A 23,481-nucleotide genomic window follows, 5' to 3' on the forward strand; every position below is an offset into this window, starting at 1 on the left:
AGACAGACGGGCTTGGCGATTACATCCAGGGGGAGCTAGGGGGAAGCCCATGGTTTTTTTGTGCTGTGCTTATTTGTAGAAGGAAATTTATTAATTTACTAAATCTATCAATATGGCTGCCCATCTTACAAATCCAACCCTGAGTGACTAGCGATCTGTTGAAGCAATAAAGAAACAATATAAGCAAAGAATTTTAAAAGCAACAATGGTCACCAAGAATAAACCCAAACAAAACAATTAACAGAGGCTTTCCACAGGCCATGTAATAGAAAATTAGAAGGAACAGTAGTCACCAATATATTTGGAGTGTAGTCGTTCTCAGGGCGCATATATACTGTATTGTTACATTTCAAATAATTCTTCTGAAGACTATTGCTATTTGATAGTCCTCATTTTCTCTAACATATATTGGTTCTCAAAAATGAAGCAAGTAGTTGTGATAGCTGAGAAGTATAACTACCAGTCTGAAACCATCCTGTTGCTTTAGATCAGGGGTGTCAAACTCGATTTCATTGAGGGCCACATCAATGTTGTGTTTGACCTTGGGAGGGGGAGAGGGTGGGTGGCCAGCTACTGTGTATGTCACTCGCGTCAGGGGTGCCTGTGGTGGGCCGAGAGCTCTGCCAGCGAAAATGGGCTGTTTCCAGGGTGGTTCTTTGGGTCAGATCTAAGTACTCCACGGGCCAGATCCAGTCCCTGGGCCTTGAGTTTGACACCCCTGCTTTAGATGGAATGTTTCTGAGTACAAATAAGACAATGTCCCCAGTTTGGAGTTATCATGGGGTATTTTTGACTGCTACTTGATCCAGATAAAAAGTCCGGTTATTTGAAGAATGCCTAGTTTTTTTGATGCCGGAAGTCCTCGACTTACAATAATTCATTTAGTGATTGTTCAAAGTTACAATGGCAGGGGGAAATGTGACTTATGACTGTTTTTCATAGTTATGATCTTTGCGGTATCCCCATGATCATGTCATCAAAATTCAGATGCTTGGCAACTGGTTCATATTTATGGCCTTTGCTGGGTCCCAAGGTCTTTTTGTGATCCCCTTTTGTGACTTCTCACAAGCAAAGTCAATGGGGAAGCTAGATTCACATAACAACCTGGTTACTAATTTATCAATTGCAGTGATTTCTCTTAACAGCTGCGGCAAGAAAGATCATAAAATGGGGCAAAACTCACTTAACAAATGTCCCGCTTAGCAACATAAATGCTGGGCTCAACTGGGGTCGTAAATTGAGGATTACCTGTACTACTTAAATATAATCTCGTGAAGCAAATAAGAGTAGATGGGATGAATGCATGGATTGGATCAAACTAAGGGTTTAGAAGTGCTGCCCTCTCAGAATGTAGTGTTGTTTTCAGCAGTTTGTGCAGAGGGAGCTATGCTAAGTATTTATGGTCATTTATTGCAGGTATCGTGGTTCTTGCTAATTCATATTTCTGTTCTCTCAACTCAGGGGTCAGTTTGCGTAATCGGCCTAAAGGTCGCCTTCCAATCCCAATGGTTGTCCTGCCCTTCATGAAGCATGGAGACCTTCATTCTTTTCTACTAATGTCCAGGATTGGAGAAAACCCCTTTGTAAGTTTTTTCTCTTAAGGCAACACTGAGATTAATTGATCTTCTATCGCTTACACTGTTGTAAATTATTCTCAGGTATTGATTTGTTTAGTTGGTTGGTTCCTAGCAGGGCTGCTTACTGTATTTGCTGCTACAAGTCAAAAAAGATTCTGAATAGCTTACTTTCTCCTCTTCCAGTAAGATGGTTAAAAATTAAAATTAAAAACAAACGATAAAATAACTATTAGCAGTTACAGCTAAAATTATAAAAGGTTTCAGCAACGAAGAAACAAACATCAAAACACAAATAAGCAAAAGGGACTTGCAGCTTATGTCAGTTCTACTCTCAGTTTTCTTAAACATCCAGGTTTTAATGGCTTTCCTGAAGCTTGTAAGAGTTTAAGAGGGAAGCTGATCCAATAAGGAAAAGAGGTTGCATTTAAGAAAGCCTACCTCATGATTCCCTTCAAGATGATCATCCTTGAGAGAAGAAATTTAGTGAATTTAGTCTTAGGTGGCTCAGTGGCTAAGACGCTGAGCTTGTCGATCACAAAGGTCGGCAGTTCAGCAGTTCGAATCCCTAGTGCCACGTAACGGAGTGAGCTCCTGTTACTTGTCCTAGCTTCTGCCAACCTAGCAGCTCGAAAGCATGTAAAAAATGCAAGTAGAAAAATAGGAACCACCTTTGGTGGGAAGGGAACAGTGTTCCATGTACCTTCGGCATTTAGTCATGCCGGGCACATGACCACGGAGATGCTGGCTCTTTGGCTTTGAAATGGAGATGAGCACCGCCCCCTAAAGTCGGGAGCAACTAGCACGTATATGAGGGGAACCTTTACCTTTACCACATCATACTGGGCAATTGGGAGAAAGTGCTATTTTAGATAATCAAGTGCTGAGTTATGTAGGATTTAAAAATATCATCTAGCATCTTGAATTCCACCTGGAACCAAACAGAGAATCACCTCAGCTCTCAAAGTAGAATTGCAACTTGAGAGAAATCCAGTTTTTGAGAGGATGTATTCTGAACCAATTGAAGTTTCTGGATAGTCATCAGGAGCAGCCACTTGTAAAGCAAATTGTAGTAATCCGAGTCTTACGTGAGCCGTTAATTATAGACAATGAAAATGGTTAATGCCTTTAACCATATAAAACATGTGGAGAGTGGCAACGATTTTTAGAACCCCTGTGCTATCTGCCATTAAATTTCAGATTCAGAAATGCTAAATGTGCATTTCAGGGATCAAGGTGAGCTGCGGTGGCGCAGTGATTAGAATGCAGTATTGCAGGCTAACTCACTGCTCGCTCCAGGAGTTCGATTCTGACCGGCTCAAGGTTGCCATCCATCCTTCCGAGGTTGGGAAAACAAGAACCCAGATTGTTGGGGGCAATATGCGGATTCTGTAAACTGCTTACAGAGGGATGTAAAACAGTGTGAAGCGGTAAAGAGGTCTAAGTGTTATTGCTATTTTGTTGCCAGTAGCAGTGAAAGTGTTCTTTGCTAATTTTTGTATGTGTGCCGTGGAAGAGAATATTTGCAGCTCAGGGCTGAATTTAGGAGTCATGGGACTCTCTGAGCTTCATTGTTTTCTTGCAGATGTTTCATTACTTGGTTTAGGAACTTCATCAATGCTAGAAGGGAGTGGGGTTTGCTTTCAGTTTATATACAGGTGGCTTGCCCTGTCGGTGTTGGTGGGCATATTTTGGGTGATCTGAGTTGGTAGGTCCTTGATTGGGGTGTTGTTTATAGCTTGGTTGTTGATCTAGTGTTAATCTTGATGTTAATCTTGATGCCTATCTGGGTGTTGGTTGCTAGTGAAGAAGTTTTTGGTCTTTTCCTTTTTTTGCTTTTTGATTATCTGTTTTGAATGGCATGTACATGTTGTTTATCTCTATGTACCCTTTGATGGCTGATTTGTCATCCATCATGTCAGGCTTCCAGGAATTCTATAATATTCTTGGACTTAGCCTGGTCTAGGATGAAAAAAAAATGTTTACTAGCACTGACCCTTGCAAAGTCTTTGCATTCAGACTGATAATGCTGCAATTGAAGTACAATAATCTTGTTTAGGGTTTTTTATTGAAGTATTTTTTTTAGTTAGGTTAGAGCACATGCAATGCTTGGATTAGAACAGTTGTAAAGACAAGGTTAGGCTTTAAGATATTTACTGGGAGGATTTGAGGACATACAAGAAGGGATTTTTTTTAAAAACCAAAACACATTCATTGATATTTGTAACTTACTTGTCACCAGTACACAACAGATATTTTATTGCTGCTGCTAGCTACCATACACAGCTAGAAACACCTAGCCATTGGGAAGCTTTCTCTCTTGCCTGATGTCACGCTTCCCCCTCTGCTAAATTTAATGGATGCTAAATATAAAAAAATTCCACTGGTCGAAAGCATTTCCCCCTGTGAATTCTGGAGAGGTAGAAACTACAAAATGTGTCCTTCTTCACTGCTCCCATTGGGGAGACATAATAGATATTGGGTCGTCCAGATTCAGCCCTTGCCCAAATGCTGCTTATAGACGAAATGACAATAGCAGTAGCACTTAGACTTTACAGTGCTTTATAGCCCTCTCTATGTAGTTTACAGAGTCAGCATATTTCCCCCCCCCAAAAAAAAAATTGGGTCCTCATTTTACTCACCTTGGAAGGATATGGAAGGTTGAGTCAACTTTGAGGATGGTGAGATTTGAACTGCAAAATTGCAGGCAGCTGGTAGTCAGCAGAAGTAGCCTGCAGTACTGCACTCTAACCACTGCACCACCACAGCTCCTTGTTTCCTCTTGTTACAGCGTATGTAGCTAGATTTTTACAGCAGCGGAGGAGATCTGTCAAAGTCTCATGGGCCAATATCCTGCAATGCATTTCCTATAAGTATTAGTTATTTAAATTTTAGATATTACCCCTTCACTGATATTAACAGATATTTTTACTTTCTTGTAATTTTCCATATCACACTTAATATAATTTTAGTATATCTGATATAGGTTGTATTCTGGATTTAACATATTAGATGCTAGGCTAGGTTATTTAGCAAATGTATTTTAACTCTGTCTTACATTTTATTTGTTTGTATTAGTCTTTGAACACAATAAATGAAATCCAAAATTGAAATTCACACTTTAACATTAACAGCCTATTGATTCTTGGAGTGACAATTCTTTTTATAAAAAAAAAATCATGGATATCATTTAAATGAAGGAAATTGCTGGGCTGGACTACTGCAATGCCCTCTACATGGGGCTTCCCTTGGGACGCATCCGGAGACTGCAGCTAGTTCAGAACGCAGCCGCGCGGGTTATTATGGGAAGTACTCGTTACTCCCACGTAACACCTCTCCTGCGCGAGCTGCACTGGCTACCTGTGGCCTTTCGGGTGCGTTTCAAGGTATTGATCACCATCTTTAAAGCGCTCCATGGCAGTGGACCTAGTTACCTGCAGGATCGCATCCTACCACACACGTCCCTGCGACCTATCCGCTCACACAGAGAGGGGCTCCTCCTGGTGCCGTCTGCTGGTCAATGCCAGCGGGCGACACCTAGGAGTAGATCCTTCTCTGTGATGGGCCCAACCCTCTGGAATGACCTCCCCCCCAGACATTCGAACTACCACCGACCTCCGTTCCTTCCGGCAAAAGTTAAAGACTCACCTATTTCAATCAGCTGGCCTGGCACTTTCTTAGTTTTACCTCCCGGGGATTTATTCATTTTAATTGGGTTTGGGGTTTTAATAAGCTTTTAAGGTATTATATTTATTATTCTATGTACAGTCTTACAACCTCCTCCACCTACGTATTTAATTATTTAACTGTTTTTGTATGTATTTTATAACGTATTTTAGGGACTGTACACCGCCCCGAGTCCCTTTCGGGAGAGGGGGCGGTCTATAAATATGAATAATAAATAAATAAAAATACATTATATTATTTGTTTTGCAAAGTTTTGCCAGTTGAGAAAACATACAACACAAAGTAAAAAGAAGGCCCTTCTCCTGATGTCCTGCCTCTTATGTGCAGGTTATTTGTTATAACTTGGCCTCTAACATGACTAGTGGAGAGAGCTTCTGCTTTCCATGTGTTGTCAATTCATTTATTTTTAAACACTCTTAGTGAAAGACCAAAATGGTTGTTTCCGCAGTAGGATTTAAGATTTAGGATTTTCTATGCTACTGCGTTTTCCCGAAAATAAGACAGGGTCTTATTTTCATTCAACCCCCAAAATAAGCACTTGGCCTTATTTTCGGGGAGGTCTTATTATTTTTGAGATGCAGGAGGTGGCGAGCGTGATCACCTTATGGCTGCTGCTGTGTTGCAATATTTTCGGGGGGGGGGGATTATTTTCAGGGGAGGGCTTCTTTTAGCGCATGAGCTCAAAAGCCCAATTGGGTTTATTATCTGGGGAGGTCTTATTTTGGGAGAAACGGGGTACTTTTGTTGTATCATTTCTGGAACTCATAATGGCTTAAAATGTTACATTTTCTTCCTAATAATCTACCTTCCACTGTACTTCTTTTTTTTTTTTACAGAGTTTGCCTCTGCAGACCCTCTTAAAGTTTATGATTCACATTGCTAGTGGCATGGAATACCTGAGCTCCAAAAACTTTATACATAGGGATCTAGCTGCTCGGAACTGCATGTAAGTTCACAATGTCCTTATAAGAAGAGTTAAAGCATGCATAGAAAATAAATTTAGAGGCTCTAGATTGGGAAGGCCTTATTGTACCTGTTTGGGGAAGAATTGGGGGCTGAGATTTAAATAAAATACTTGAAATTTTATTCTAAGAGACAGGTAGTCTTCAACTTACCACCACAATTGTGCACAAAATGTATGTTGTTAAGTGAGACAGTTAAGTGAATTTTTCCCCATTTTTCCCCATTTTTCTTGCCAAAGTTGTTAAGTGAATCACTATACTAGTTAATGTTAGTTAGCACGGCTGTTAAGTGAATCTGGCTTCCCCATTGACTTTGCTTGTCAGAAGGTCGCAAAAGGGGATCACATAGCCCCGGGACACTGCAATCGTCATAAATATGAGTCAGTTGTTGAGCATCTGAATTTTAGTTCATGTGACCATGGGGATGCTACAGCAGTTGTAGGTGTGAAAAATGGTCATGAGTCCCTTTTCTCAGTGCTGTTATAATTTTGAACTGTTGTTCGTCGAAGATTACCTGTACTGCTCACTTTGATGTTCTGATTGATGAAAGCAAACAATCAATACAACACAATACAATAGCAAAGTTGGAAGAGACCTTTGAGGTCTTCTAGTCCAACCCCCTGCCTAGGCAGGAACCTTATACCATTTTAGACAAATGGCTATCCAACATCTTCTTAAAGACTTCCAGTGTTGGGGCATTCATAACTTCTGGAAGCAAGCTGTTCCACTGATTAATTGTTCTAACTGTCAGGAAGTTTCTCCTCAGTTCTAAGTTGCTTCTCTCCTTGATTAGTTTCCACCCATTGCTTCTTGTTCTACCCTCAGGTGCCTTGGAGAATAGTTTGACTCCCTCTTGTTTGTGGCAACCCCTGAGATTTTGGAACACTGCTATCATGTCTCCCCTAGTCCTTCCTTCTATTAAACTAGACATACCCAGTTCCTGCAACCGTTCTTCATATGTTTTAGTCTCCAGTCCCCTAATCATCTTTGTTGCTCTTCTCTGCACTCTTTCTAGAGTCTCCACATCTTTTCTACATCGTGGCGACCAAAACTGAATGCAGTATTCCAAGTGTGGCCTTACCAAGGCATTATAAAGTGGTATTAACACTTCACCTGATCTTGATTCTATCCCTCTGTTGATGCAGCCTAGAACTGTGTTGGCTTTTTTGGCAGCTGCTGCACACGGCTGGCTCATATCTAAATGATTGTCCACTAGGACTCCAAGATCCCTCTCACAGTTACTACTATTGAGCAAGGTACCACCTATACTGTACCTGTGCATTTCGTTTTTCTTGCCTAAATGTATAACCTTACTCTTTTCACCATTGAATTTCATTTTATTAGATAGTGCCCAATGTCCAAGTTTGTCAAGATCCTTCTGTGTCTTAAGCCTATCTTCTGGAGTGTTGGCTATTCCTGCCAGCTTGGTGCTATCTGCAAATTTGATGAGTTCCCCATTTATTCCCTCATCCAAATCACTGATGAAGATGTTGAAGAGTACTGGGCCTAAAACAGAGCCTTGGGGTACTCCACTGCATACTTCCCTCCATGTAGATGCAGTTCCATTGAGGACTACACGTTGAGTGCGGTTGGTCAGCCAGTTACGAATCCATCTGGTGGTGATGCTGTCTAAGCCACATTCTTCTACTTTATCTAGTAGTAGGTTATGGTATACCTTATCAAATGCTTTACTGAAGTCCAAGTAAACTATGTCGACGGCATTCCTCTGGTCCACTAATTTTGTCACTTTGTCAAAGAATGCAATAAGATTAGTCTGGCATGATCTGTTTTTGACAAACCCATGTTGGCTTTTGGCTATTACTTTGTTTACTTCTAGATGTTCACTAATTTGTTGCTTGATTATCTTTTCCAGAATCTTCCTGGTATTGAGGTCAGACTGATAGGTCTGTAGTTTCCTGGATCTATTTTTTTTTCCTTTTTTGAAGTTGGGAACCACATCAGCTCTTTTCCAGTCCTCTGGCAGTTCCCTGGTGCACCAGGATCTCTGAAGGATATAGTTCAGTGGTTCTGAGATCTCGTCTGCCAGTTCCTTCAGAACCCTGGGGTGTAATCCATCCGGTCCTGGTGATTTGAACCCATCTAGGGTAGACAGGTGCTCACTTACCATTTTCTTCCCTATTTCAACTTGTGTTCCTAATCTGATTTTTGTAGTGCTGTTTTTGATAGGTTGGTCTGTTTTATCCCTTTGTGTAAAGACAGATGCAAAAAATGAGTTAAATGGTTCTGCTTTCTCCCTGTTGCTTGTCACCTTCTTGCCACTTTCTCCCAGCAATGGACCAATTGCTTCCTTAACTTTTTTCTTGTTTTTAACATGTTGGAAGAAGCTTTTTTTGTTATTTTTTTACTTTTGTGGCAAGACTTTCTTCATTGTGAGCTTAGCTTTCCTCACTTCGTTTTTACAGGCTTGGGCATTGTGAGCTTAGCTTTCCTCACTTCGTTTTTACAGGCTTGGGCTATTTGCTGATATTCTGCCTTAGTTATGTCCCCCTCTTTCCACTTTTCATATTTATCTTTTTTGTCTTTCAATTTGTCAGAGAGTTCTTTATGCAGTCATGCTGGTTTCTTTTGGGAGCTGTTATTTTTCTTCTTCATTGGTATTGTGCTAGACTGGGCTTTTGTAATCTCATTTTTCAAAATTTCCCAAACTTCTTGAGTTGTTTTCCCCTTGAGGAGTCTCATCCATGGAATTCTTCCCAAGCTCTCTCTAAGTTTATTGAAATTAGTTCTCTTAAAGTCCAAGACTCTAGTTTCACTTTGTTCTGCTACTGTTCGCATAATGTTGAATTCCAATATTGCATGGTCACTTGCCCTCAGGGTTCCTGTGGTTTCAACACCTTCTATCATTTCCTCTCTGTTAGTGAGAATTAAGTCCAATATGGTTGATCCCCTTGTTCCCTTCTCTACTTTTTGGGAAACAAAGTTGTCTGCTAGGTTCGTTAGGAACATGTTGGATCTTCCACTTGGTGCAGAGTTTGTTTCCCAGTTGATGTCAGGGTAGTTAAAATCCCCCATTACTATTGTGGTGTGCTTCCTACATACCTTAGTTAGCTGACTAGCAAAAAGTTCATCTACTTCCTCTGCTTGGTTGGATGGCCTGTAGTATAGACCTAGGGCAATGTCATTCCCCCCTCCCAACCTTTAATATTGACCCAAATGCGTTCAAGATAGTTCTTATCATTGTTGTGCTCTATTTCTGTAGAGATGTAGTTATTTCTTATATGTAGTGTAACTCCACCTCCTCTTTTATTTGGTCTATTTCTTTTAAATAATTTAAATCCTTCTAGCTGTATGTTCCATTTGTCGGTTTCATCCCACCAAGTTTCTGTAATGGCAACAATATCATAACTGCCCTCTTTTACTTGAATTTCTAACTCACCCTGTTATTCCTCATACTCTGTGCATTGGTGAATAGACATTTGAGCCCATTTTGATTGACCCTGTGTTTACTGTCTACATAACCTGTGTTATGCCTGACTGCCCCTATTTTCTTGCCACTTGTATGATTCATGCACATGGTATGGCACTCACTATTAAATGCTTGGTTTTGCTCAACAGTCGGAGTGATAATCTTACCCGCACAAACATCTATCTTACATGCACTGATAACCCTATGAAGTTTAGATTGCTGGGGACAGAAATGTTCTGTATCTATTAATTCTCTGTCCCCGCTCTTCAGTTTAAATGTTTATCCAGAAAATCTGTGAATTTAATGCCAAGTAACTCAGTCCCTTTCTTGGATGGGTGCAAACCATCTCTTTTGTACAGTTTTTCATTGGACCAGCTACAGGCATCATGACTAATAAAACCAAAGCCTTCCCTTTTACACCACACCTTTAGCTACACATTAAACTCTGCTACACGCTGTCCCTTCCCATTTTGTTCCTTATATACTGGTAAAACCTCTGAAAAGATAAGTCTACAACCTATACTATTAAGTTCATACCCCAAGCTCTGGAAATCATTCTTCACAGAAATTACATCTTTTTGGGACAGATCATTAGTGCCAAGATGTATAATAGCATCAACGTCACAGTCCTTACTTGCATTCTTGACTATTTTAAGAATATGCCTCTTGTCTCTGCTGGCAGTAGCACCTGGCAGACACCTGACCTCTTTTAAAACCTCCAAATCCTTTCCTAAATTTACATCCCTTACGATTAAATCACCAACCAGCAGGTGACTTCTCTTTTTGCATACCTTGCTCTTCTTGTGCGACTGATGTGTGATACCTGGTTCCCCATTTTGCCTTTCCGAAGAAAGTTCTTCATTTTGGACCACGATCCCCTGCTTATTTGAGTCATCATTATCACAACTACCTTGACCTATCTCTTTAGTGTCCCCATTAAGGTCAGCAAGGGCATTATATCTGTTATGCTGGGTCACAGCAAAAGCTTTATGTTTATGGTCCACAGTTCTCACCCTGCCAGATCCCACGGTTGTCCAGATTGCTCTTCTCCTGCAGGATCTTTGCAGTAGAGGGGGCTGATAGCGTGGCATCTCCACAGAGTGGAATGGCCGAATTGGACACCTAATTTCTGCTTGGAGAGCACAGATTAGAGATTCTAGATAGGTAATCTGTCTATGTAGACTAGTATTTTGTTCACAAAGGGGACAGTATCCAAATTTGAAAAGAGTACTGCGAAAGACAGGTGCAAAACAGCTATTACATTGAACTAAGCCGGTCATTTTGAAATAAAATAAAATCACAATCTCAAACACACTAATCCAGAATGTATTATTGCTATTTTGGTTTATAGATATATGATTCGCTACTACCTCAGTCTCTTTGTCTCTCTGACTTCCCCCTTGTATCCAGCAGCTCCAATCCCAGCCTCAGGAAGGTTCAAATGAAATGAAGTTAAAGGGCCCCTACCTCAGTCTCTTTGTCTCTCTGACTCCCCCCTGGTATCCAGCAGCTCCAATCCCAGCCTCAGAAAGGTTCAAATGAAATGAAGTTAAAGGGCCCCTACCTCAGTCTCTCTGACTCCCCCCTGGTATCCAGCAGCTCCAATCCCAGCCTCAGGAAGGTTCAAATGAAATGGAGTTAAAGGGCCCCCACCTCAGTCTCTTTGTCTCTCTGACTCATCCCTTGTATCCAGCAGCTCCAATCCCAGCCTCAGGAAGGTTCAAATGAAATCATGATTGACTCTTCTTCAGCAAAAATATCAGAACGGTTAGACATTGAAAAATCTCTTTCATATGACAGCTGATGAATTGGCACTGTTTCAGAGAATGCATACTTCCACTTTTCTCCCTTTCCAGAACAAACCAAAGAATAATGAAAAGGCGGGGCAATTTAGGACAAAGCCATCTGCATTCTTTAAGGATATTCATTTCAGCCTGGTTGCTGAAAGAGGAGTAAGGACCCTCTGTGTCCTAAATTTATTGAATTTAGGAAAGCACCCAGCTGAAATTCTGTGCCATGCTGCTTTTGGTAGTAGATACTGTGAATGGGCTGTGAGAGTAACCTTGGGAGATAGGAGGAAGAACCAATCAGGGTAATGGACAGCCAAGAAATATTTCAACCCTCAGAAGGAATGGGGGTGTATGAGGTTGGGTTAGAGCCGTGATGGCGAACCTATGGAACATGTGTCACAGATGGCACGCGACGCCTTCTCTGTGGGTGCGCAAGCCATTGCCCAGCTCAGCTCCACCACGAATGTGCGCATGCCTCCCATAGGCGAGATGATTTTCGGGCATCTGCCATGCATGCGGGAGACGCATATGCAGGGCATACATGTGGGGGAGCGCACCGCATGGCCTGTTTTTGTCCCAGGAGGCTTTAGGGAGGCCTGCTAGGCCCAAAATGGGCCGGGGGGGGGTTGGGCATATATGTGCAGGGGCAGGGCTCCCAGGGCCGGGTTTCATACGCGCATTGCATTATGGGTGTGGGCACGCACGCACGCTCACGCGTGCTTTAGGCATGCGAGGACAAAAAGGTTAGCCATCACTGGGTTAGAGAAAGCATCTTGGAGGGAACGCTTCCTTGTTCTCTGAAAAGTAGAGGCAAGGGAGGGAAGAAATGCTTTCAGACATGAGAGATTCTGTTACTTAACCTTACAATAAGGTTGATATTAGTAGTTATGTTTCTTGTTTAGGCTGTTTTGAAGGGCTGACAGATGCTTGCTTGATCCCAGATTTGCTCTATTCTTCACTTAACCCATGGGTGACAAGCAGGAATTTGTCGCTGTAGTATTCCTTCAAATTGAGCCAGCCATTGGATAAAGACAGGATAGTTCCAAGGAAGAATATCGTAGAGAACACCGCTTGATTCAGGGTTGAACCTTAGGAATGGGAAAATAGGAAGTTTTATGTGTGTTTGCTGCCTTGAGTTACTTATAAAGTAATAAAGATGAGATAATAATCAGATAGATTAGATTAAGATAGACAGACAGACAGACAGACAGAACAGTCACTTTTTTTCCTACAGTTTAGTTACATATAGGTATATAGAAGGGAAAATCCCACAAATATACCACTATTTATGGCCTCTCCAACTAAATAAACGAGCAATATGTAGTGTATCCGTATTCTCGCTGTATTTGTAAATAGATCCTCCTCTGATAAAGACAATTAGTACTACTTTAAAATGCTTGGCACAATATATTCAAGGCAAAACTATTGACTAACCCAGTGGTTGGCAAGCCGCGGCTCGCGAGCCAAATGCGGCTCTTTGCACATTTTAATGCGGCTCTTCTGTGCGCCGGGCGCCCGCTTCCCTCCCTCCTCTCGGGCTTTGGAGGGAAGCTTCTGCAAAAGCCCAGGCATGACAAGTCTCCCAGGCTGTAATTTGCCGAGCTGTACGCGCGCGCCTGTTTTCCACGGTGTGGAGCAGCGGCGAGATTCTGGGCGGCGAGCGATGATTCCGGGGGGCATCAGTGGGGGGGCAGGGTCCCCCTCGCGTTCCTCATCTTCCCGGATGGCCCCTGGAATCATCGCTCGTCGCGCAGAATCTCGCCGCTGCTCCACGCCGTGGAAAACAGGCGCGTGTGCACAGCTCGGCAAATTAAAGCCTGGGAGACTTGTTGCCACTCGCCTTTGCAGAAGCTTCCCTCCGAAGCGTTCCGAGGGAGGGCTGTAAACCTCCCTCCGAAGTCTTGGGAAGTTCTGAGGAGCCCCCCAAGGCAAAACGCCGCTGCCAGGTAGCTAAAAGTACGTCTGATTCGTCTCTGTCAGTCTCTCTCTGATTCCCTCTCTCACTCCCTCTCTCTGTTCCTCTCTCTGTCTGTCTGTCTCACTCACACACACACACAGTGGTGACCACAGTGTGTGTGTGTGTGAGTGAGACAGACAGACAGAGAGAGGAACAGAGAGAGGGAGTGAGGGAGGGAATCAGAGAGAGACTGACAGACACACACACACACACAGAGAGAGAAAGAGAGAGAGAGACAGAGGGGGAGGGAGGGAGAGAAAGATAGACAAACAGAGAGAGACACACACACAGAGTGAGTGATTAAGTGAATGAGTGAGAGACAGACACACCCACATACACAGAGTGACAGAGAGAGAGGAAGGGAGGGGAGAGAGACAGAGGGAGAGACAGACACACACAGAGAGAGAGAGAGAGAGAGAGAGAGAGACAGAGAGGGGGAGGGAGGGAGAGAAAGATAGACAGACAGAGAGAGAGACACACACACAGAGTGAGTGATTAAGTGAATGAGTGAGAGACAGACACACCCACATACACAGAGTGACAGAGAGAGAGGAAGGGAGGGGAGAGAGACAGAGGGAGAGACAGAGACATACACACACACAGAGTGAGTGAGAGACAGACAGACAGACACACACACACAGAGTGACAGAGATGGGGGAAGGAGGAGAGAGAGACAGAGATACAGAGAGAGAGACAGACAGATAGACACCCAGAGAAAATGACAGAGGGAGACAGAGAGGGAGGGAGGGAGAGAGAGACAAAGAGCCAGAGAGAGAGAAAGAAAAAGAAAAAAAGAAAGAAAGTGGGAGAGAGAGATGAAAGAAAGAAAGAAAAACAACATATGACCACAATTGAGCCTAAAATTTTGGTTGCTAAGCAAGAGCGGCTCTCCAAATAAATTTCAATCGTGGTTTTGGCGAGATTTGGCTCAGTTGAAAAAAAAGGTTGCCCACCACTGGACTAACCGAATTCTTTGAGGCCCTGTATGAGAAATACACAATGTCGCTGCCTGAAAGCAAGGATCTAGCCCCAGATACCCTCTGGAAAGTGCCATAGTTTTTGCAGTAGAGAAAAGTATTAAATGCACGAGGAGTAACTGTATTGAACATATAAAATGAATTTGTGGGGGAAGCAACATGGAGTGAATCACCTACTTTTCCCCTCATCACAGCATAGTCCACTGTGAAGTGAGGACCAGCAGGCGGCCATTAAACATTCAAGGCTTTGGCTCAGCAACAGCCTGAGCATCTTTTATCTCTCTAAGTGTTCCTGAGGAGCATGTTGCATTGGCACAAAGAAAGAGCTCTAGTCTGAAGGAGAGAACCTAAACCTTCCTATTCCTGTGTTCTTTCGGTTGGTGCTCATTGTTCTTTCTCCCTCCCGCCCCTTTTCTTTTTTTCGTCTCTGTTAGGCTGGATGAAAACATGAATGTCTGTGTTGCTGATTTTGGGCTTTCAAAGAAAATCTATAGTGGAGATTATTACCGCCAGGGCTCTGCCTCAAAGCTGCCAGTGAAGTGGCTTGCATTGGAAAGTCTGGCGGACAATCTCTACACAACCCATAGCGATGTGGTGAGTGGAGGGTTTTTGGTCTTTTTGTTGTGCATTGCTTTTGTAATTACCAATGTGATGAAGAAATATCTATTATTCTACTTTCTTGGCCTAGGTGTTTTGTGATCACAAGTCGTGTTTATTTTTGAGGATCTTTGCACCATAATGGTTCTAGGCACCGATATGGGTCAAGAGTACAAACCAACCAGACCACAGCACAGATTTATTCTGCCATATCATCATGAACAAAATCATGAAAAGTGAATGTGCTCACTTTTGACCTGAATCTGCAGCTGCAACCTATTGGTCTGCAAAACAATCAATGACAGAGATAATTCCTAAAGAAAACAGCAGCTTAATTCACGCCTTCCTTCGAAAACACCCAGTCGGCAGAAATGAGATCTGGATCTCCTCCAGTCAGCGCATTAAAGTTTTTTATTGGTAGAATAGATTTTAGATCTTTAATGTGGCATTTGTGATTGTCTATAGGACCCTTGACACCTATCAAGTTTAATGCTCTGGTTTAAAAAAAAACTTTTAATTAAAATTTATATAGTGGGGAGCAGAATGCTCAAGGATAATAGGTATTTCTTTGTATGTTTGACTCCCATAGGCATATTTAGAAAATAAAATTGGAGGATAAATCTGTGCCCAATACGCAGCATTTTATGAAGCAGTTCATGCTCCAAAATTTGCAATGTCTCTTTGGCTTGGAAACCTACGGATGAGATAAGGCAAACCTCCATGTTTTTGATCATGGAATGTTTTTGAAGCTTGCGGATATAAACTTGCAGGAACATTTCGCGTTGGATTTTTCTGGTTTCTATTTTATCACGTCTGATTTTCTACTCTCTGTCCCCTTTATGTAACCTTGTCCTTCTGCGTTATCACACAGTAATGGCTGATGACATCATTCCAAGCTTGTATCTACACTTTGCTCAAAGGCTGTACTAGATATAAAATATAACAATGAATTATATGATATGGATCATGCAAAACCTTGTAACAACGGGAAAAGAAATACAGATTTAAATCCCTAATTGGGAGCAGAATTTCCATTGCCTAGGTGAAGCGGTCATTATGTGAAGCTTGTGACCGTACCACTTAGTGATATCTGCTCCGGTAGTCATAATTGTGGTACCGTTAGGTGAGGGCCTCACACTTCTCCTCCCCTGCCACGCTTGCCTCTGCTTCAATTTCCTCCACCCTTCTATGTTTCCCCAATCCCTGCTTTTTTGGTTCCCCTGCCCTCTGTCATCCCTCACCACCCCCAGCTGATGTTTTCACTGTCTTCTTCCTCCCACTGATGTGCACCTAGCTGAATTTTGAGCATGTGACTGCGGGAATGCTGCACTGGTTGTAACTTTAGGTACAAATCATTACCATTCATTCATCTCCATCATAATTTCAATCAGTCACTGAACGAATGGTCATAAAGCAAAAACTGCCTAGAATGTAACATCTACAGTTCTCTGAGTTCTTAATGAAAAGGAAAGTGGACTGCATACGCTAATCTGAAGTCTCTGAAGATCCTTTCTTGCAAGTATCAAGAGTCGGATGTTTCTCAGAAGTAATGCACTGTATACAATCACTTTAAGTACAAGGGTTCATGAATTCGGTTCCTGGGAGAATGTGTGAATTCCTTAGTAAGATCTGTTCCATATAAAATGAAAACTGCCACATACTGCCTCCTGGTGGTCAACAAAAGTAAAAACCACCACCCAGGATATACATTTTTGTACAGGAAAGTAAATCCATTCTTTTGTTATTCCACATGTATTCCTTTGGCTGTTATGTATATTTATATGTACAGTATATCCTGGGTGATGATTTTACTTATGTTGACCATCAACATAATACATATATTTATACACACACACACACACACACACACGTGTAAGCTAAAGAGTTCTAAAAAATAATACAAAACACGACTGATGCAAAACACTACTGATTACCAGACATTCTTCTGAGTCAAACATAGCTTCTTTTCTGTTTAAAATATATGTAATTCTTTTTCTTCCTCACCTCTTTTAATTCCAATTCAGTGGGCATTTGGTGTGACTATGTGGGAAATTGTGACCCGAGGGCAAACTCCGTATGCAGGCATTGAAAATGCAGAAATTTACAACTACCTCATCAGTGGGAACAGACTGAAGCAGCCCCCAGAGTGCCTCGAAGATATGTGAGTGGCTTACCGGCCTATTATCTTACCTAGGTTTTGTGTAGAAGAATAATCATGTTTTGAACAAGTTCAGTACTGTTTGAACAGGAAAACCTTCTTACCAATGCACTATGCCTCTAGGAGTGCGATTGCATCCACATACTTTTAATTTGAAAAAAAATCTGGTGTGCTTCAAGGAAATGTTTCTAAATTACTTTAAATAAGCATTTATAACCTAAACAGACACGGGGGTACCCACTGTAATAAATGCTCTATGCCCAGCACATATGTTGTGTTGTTGTACAATCACTAAGTCATGAGTTTGTGACCCCATGGACTACAGCAAGCCACCACCACCCCCACATCTCCACTGTCCCAAACCCCTGCCCAGACTATCTAACCACCTTGTTCTCTGCCATTCCCCTTCTCCCTTTGCCATCAATCTTTCCCAACATCGGGGTCTTTTCCAGTGACTCCTCTCTTCTCATTAGATGGCCAAAGTATTTGAGCCTCAGCTTCAGTATCTATCATTCCAAAAAACAGCCAGGGTTGGTTTCTTTTTACAGCATATAGAAGGTAAAGGTAAAGGATCCCCTCGCACATATGTGCTAGTTGTTCCAGACTCTAGGGGGTGGTGCTCACCTCAGTTTAAAAGCCAAAGAGCCAGCACTGTCCGAAGACGTCTCCATGGTCATGTGGCCGGCATGACTAAATGCCGAAGGCGCACGGAATGCTGTTACCTTCCCACCAAAGTAGTCCCTATTTTTCTACTTGCACTTTTTACGTGCTTTCGAACTGCTAGGTTGGCAGAAGCTGGGACAAGTAATGGGAGCTCACTCCATTACGCAGTGCTAGGAATTCGAACTGCCAAACTGCCGATCTTTCTGATCGACAAGCTCAGCGTCTTAGCCACTGAGCCACTGCGTCCCTCACAGCATATATAATGCATGCTGATTGGGAATGAGTTACATTTTGTGAAACGTTCAGCATTTTAGTGTCCAAGAGTCTTATCACCTCATAAATACAGAGGATCATAATATTCCTTTGTTCTCTGTTTTGAAAGTTCCCAGTTCTGGAAATTTTAAAACAGGTTAAGCCCATTCTAGGACATAATACAGCATGGCAATGTATTTCCCAAAAGATCAAAATTCACAAATTTACAATGAAATTCAAAGTCTTCGTTCAAGGGGATTCCAGGAATCAAAAACGAGGATTTGAAAACTATAGGCCCTACAGATTGCAGGTTATCCACCTTGCATTTTTTTAAATATTTATTTATTATTTCCTTAAATAATCCAAGCTATAATTTAGTAAAGAACAAGTGATTGTTTCACAATCATATTTAATTTATTTGTGTATAAATGCAACTAAATTGTATGTGGTTAATCTGAAAAAAACAGACTTTGCACTTGTGGGAAAATGCTAGGAAGAAAAAAAAATACCCTATTCCCCAAAACATAGAATTGTGCTTAATCAACACACAGAGCAGATCATTTAAATACAGTAACAATTCAACAATGACGGAACTGTAAGCTAAAGGTAGAAAAATATGATGACATGAATTCAGTTTAAGCATCTTGAGAAATCATCCAGGGGGCAGAATATGTATTTCTATCGTTCATTAGCCTCCGTATCCATTCCTATGATATGGAGCTCATTATCAGCAGCCATTTTCAAGAGGGAGGGGGAATGCAAATGGCTCTCCTTGTTTTGTCTCAGCACTCTTGTCCTCTGACTTGCCTTGCAGCTACGATCTCATGTGCAGATGTTGGCATTTGGAACCCAAGCGACGTCCAAGCTTTGGAGCTCTGAAACTGCAGCTCGAAATGATTTTGGCAAGACTGTCACTGCTTTCAAACAGTCAGGACCCTCTTTATGTCAATGTTGGGAAATCCCAAGAAGCTTGCAGGAGCGAAATCACCATGAATTGTCCTTTTGGAGCCTTGAATGGGGAAACGGGAGCAATTGCTGCTGTGACTAGTGACTACCGTTACATCATGAACCCGTCGTGCCTTGGAAACGATGCAGAAAGTGAGAGACATCAGGATTTATATGACGGAGAAGCCCAGAGCCTCCTTTACGATCTAGAGATGGGAGCAAAACTATGTTAGCCCGAATAACAACAACAGCAACAAAATAGACTTTACTTCTCCCTCCAATAAGATGCGTCTATCTTATTGTATCATCTTATGGTATCACCAAACAGAGACGGTTGGAAGCTGCTTTTAACCAACAGAAGTTGTAGTAATTAATGTCAGCTGCAGCTGTGGCTTCTGACAGCTGTTTTGGAGCTAACATCTCAAATTGATAAAATCACCTCCTGGCCTTCCGAGAGAAATCCTGCAATTGTCCGTGAAATACAGTGGGAGTGGCCTCTGAACAGCCTGCTGAGTCGCAGCGTTCTCCCTGAGAGTTGGGGTTGAGTACTCTGCATATTTGGGGGTGAAGGGTTTTGAGTGTTGGTGGGTAGGGTTGGTTTTTTGTTTTTGGCCCCCTAACTTTTGTAGGAGAAGAGGCATGTGTCACATACTCCGAACCACGGATACTATCTTTCAGAGCATGAGAAACAAAGAGCCTAATTTAGCAGTAGCTACCTCAGTGGTCCTCAAACTGGGTTCTAATACAGCTCCTTCTCTACAATGAAGAAACACTGGGCTTCTTCTCAAGAGTGGTGTTTAGTTGGCCAAGGAAAGCGCTCCTGGAAAGATAAGGGGTTGAGCAAAAGTATTCCAATTTCCCTCTTTTTCCCACAGGTTCTTATTTACTTACCTACCTTCCTTTTTTCCCCTTCTTTTGATTTGAATCAGGCAGATTCTCCCCCACACACACTCACACACTCACACACACCTTATTTATAACAAAACTGACTGTGTGAGGAGTGTTAGAATTTATGAGAATAATGCAAGACTAATAAGGATACCTGCATTGGAATAATTTGGTATTAAAATTAAAATCTTGGACCCATTTGCCTGATAGTAATCCCCAAATTCAGTGGGATTTACTTATGAATAGGTATTATAAACTTCTGTTTCCTGTCTAGCTACTACAATGATACGGCTAGCCTTGCTTTCCATGTGTATTCCTTGGGAATGTGGAGGGCCTAAACCTCCCCCAAAATGAAAGTGCTGAGGGGTTTCATATGGCTTAGAAGTATATATTGCTTAGAAGTAAGCAATAACATTTTTGCTATGAAAACACACACAATGTCTAAAACAATAAAAGGAGGTAGTTCTTTACAAACCTATTAAATTTATGCATCTAATCTGGCACCTTTTCTTTTTCAGTCAATATTAGCTCCTCTAAATAAATGATTGACTGACATCAAATGAATACTTAGAGGATTTTCCCCCCTAATACAAAGAAAGAGCTGTTTTTAGTTTGAAAGCTTGAGGATCACTGGCTTTTTAAATTAAACTTCTTCTTAAATGCTTTTCAGCTTTTCTGTAAAAATTAAGTTCCGTTGCATTATTTTGTGCCTTCAAGTCTTGACTTCTGATATGGCTACCTAATTCAGCAACATTCCAGAAAAAAGGTTCCATTTGAAATCTGTGATTTCTCAGTTTAACTTGAACAATTAGTCACAATAGGAAAGTACTGTATCATGTGCTTTCAAATGATATGTCAATGAATACATTTGGGTTTTTTTCTAGCTATTTCAAATATAATGTAAGCCTTGGATCCCTAATGTGATGTCCAGAAGCAACAATGTGCCTACCAGTACATTTCTTAACATCTGCAAAAATCTCTACCATACCTGATTGTATTTATTTAAATTCATTTAGTAAGCAACAATGATTGGAAAGCTAGCATGTTCTAATACACAGCACCAAGTGTTCAATTTCTAATAATATTACTGGACTTTCAGTGGCTGCAACTTGGGGTTTTATTTTCCTTCTAGTAAAAGATGTTTGTGACTGACTTCATTTATCTTAGCAAGCCATTTGGTGGGAAAGCCTACATAGTATTCTTTTAAAATGCTCATTGATTTAAAAAGGTTAAAAAGGCTTTAAATTGTTAGCCATACTCTCTTCATTAATGGTGTTCACCAAAAATATTTCTTCCTCCCAGTTAAAAATCAGTAATCTAGTATTTCTGTAATTCTAGTCAGCAAAGAAATCTTCATGAGGGACCTTGACAAGGTTCTTTCTACCTATTAATTTACCTTTTCGTTATCTTTTCAATCTTTTTTCACAAAAATTGGATGCTTAAATGTGACATGCCTCCAAGAATTAAGAGAGGAATTACCCTACTCAGGTCACAATACTTATCTGTGCTATTCCATTTCTGCTTCATTTCTTACACAGCCATTCCCTACCCTAGCTCTCCAGATAAAAGCTAAATGTTAATGTTAAATTCCATCACAAGATATTGAGCTGGGCTGATAGGAGAAACTGCATTTTATGACATCCGAAGCATTGCAAGCTGCAGGAGGCTCCCGCATTATTACCTTTCCGTGTAGCTAAGAAATAAAACCCACCGGAGTCTCTACAGATGAGACCATGGTTTGGTCTTACTGAGCCACGTGGTGCCTCAGTGGTTAGAATGCAATATTGCGGCTAATTCTGGTCACTTCCAGTCCTTTGATCCTGACAGGCACAAGGTTGACTCAGCCGTCCATCTTTCTGAGATCAGGAAAATAAGTGCCCAGATTGCTGGCAATATGCTCACATTGTAAACTGCTCAAGAGAGTATTGTAAAGCCCAAACATTTGGGCACCAAGGATAGGTGCCGTGGAATTTTTTTTCCTCCACGGACCAGTGTGTGTACGCATAGTTTCATATGCTACCTATATTCTGCACATGTGCAGATGAGGGTTCACTCACTTGCGTAGCTGGTTCCTATGGGGGGCTGGGGACCCCTGCTGTAAAGCACTATGGAGTGATATATAAGTCTAAGTATTATTGCTATTAGTTAATTATGCTACATTTAGGGGATAGTAAAACTGGTCCCCACAAGAAAATTGGGAGAGAAACAATGTATTAAAAGGCAGTAATAGTACTTGGCCTTTTCCTATTTCTATCTGTCCTATGGAGAAATTTTCTTAACTTCTACCACCAGATTCCTTAACAACCACTATGAACTATATTATAATGTTCATTTCCTTGTCTGCCTTGTTTGCATATTTAGTGGCTTTTTTAAAACATAAAAGCAGGGCAAAGCAATCCATTCTGGCCGGAAAGGACAATAACAAGGATGGTTGTTGTCCAAAAGCCTTCTACACCTGAACAAAAGCTGTGTGTATGTATTTGGGAGTGAAGTAAACTGCTCCTATGCCTTATTCGACCACATTCCTTCACTATAGGGACCTTTCTTCGTGATCCAGTACCCAATGGAATAGAAACTTCACATCATCATAATGCAATGTTATCAAAAGCAAGTCATTAATGTGGTGCATGGTAAAATGGGGGGGGGGGCATGCTAATGATATAATTATGAACAATAATCCCGTCAATGATGTTAAGGAATTCTATATTTCATGTTTCGGCTTGAAGAGTTGGGATCAAATAATTATCCAACTTCAAATATCATATTTGCATCCAAGTCTCAACCAGAAATAAATGTTCTGTTATAGTTTATGGGTACTTGATTGAATTAAACCTCCCTTCTATTAAACTTAAAAGAAACACGGGAGACTCTTTAAAACTGCACAGCCACATCCAGGCTTCCATTGTAGTGAGTAACAATGCCGTATGACCCCATTATACTGTACCTGCATCCTAAGTTCTGAATGCTTTTCTTTGTGTATTTCTCAATAACAGAAAAAGAAAACAAAATGATGCACAATGAATAGATTCTTGTGGGATTTGGGGAACACAGATTGTTTTTTTTTTTAAGGGAGAGGTGGTTTAAAGCTGCATTGATAAAAATAATGATAACTTATCTGAGCACAGAATCCTGATAACAGAGTTGGAATGAAATTGGGATATGAGTAGACTGACGATACAATAGAGTGTAGAGAAAGATGTCCAGAGATTCTCTCCCCTTTTAACACTTGGCTAGTGCTTTGTTGTAGGTGTAGGAATTCAGTCTCAGTGAATTCAATTGGATTTACTCTCAGATAAATGCCTGTGGGAGTACAGGTTGTTTCTGTGGCAGCCATTTGGCAAGAACAGCAAATGTACATATAAAATCTAATTTTCTGAAGCATGTATCTAGTTTTTATGATTTTTTAAAAAAAAATAAAATATGTACTGTGCCCTACTGATTGACTGATTATATGCTGTTAAGTTGCTGTCAACTCTTAACAACCACATATATATTCTCCAGGAAGAACTGCTCTCAATTTGATCTTCCTACAGTGCATCCAATACTACTGTAATTGAATCCATCTCTCTAGTAACCATCCTCTTCTTCTTTTTCCTTGCAGCAT

The 23,481-nt window shown here is 41.3% G+C and overlaps 1 protein-coding gene across 2 annotated transcripts in view; it reads left to right on the forward strand.

Annotated features, from left to right (window-relative positions):
* TYRO3 (TYRO3 protein tyrosine kinase) overlaps positions 1-23,312 on the forward strand; it is a 90,828-nt gene extending 67,516 nt beyond the window's left edge. For both annotated transcript variants that reach the window (XM_081935486.1, XM_081935487.1), the window contains exons 15-19: positions 1,462-1,583; positions 6,098-6,207; positions 14,809-14,968; positions 16,996-17,132; positions 18,859-23,312. In XM_081935486.1, coding sequence (XP_081791612.1) covers positions 1,462-1,583; positions 6,098-6,207; positions 14,809-14,968; positions 16,996-17,132; positions 18,859-19,222 — 893 coding nt within the window. In that variant the 3' untranslated portion in view covers positions 19,223-23,312. The remainder of the gene's footprint in view (positions 1-1,461; positions 1,584-6,097; positions 6,208-14,808; positions 14,969-16,995; positions 17,133-18,858) is intronic.
* The last annotated feature ends 169 nt before the right edge of the window (positions 23,313-23,481 follow it).

This window comes from Natrix helvetica, assembly GCF_964273705.1.
Source record: "Natrix helvetica genome assembly, chromosome: 1".
In the NCBI taxonomy this organism is placed as follows: Eukaryota; Metazoa; Chordata; class Lepidosauria; order Squamata; family Natricidae; genus Natrix; species Natrix helvetica.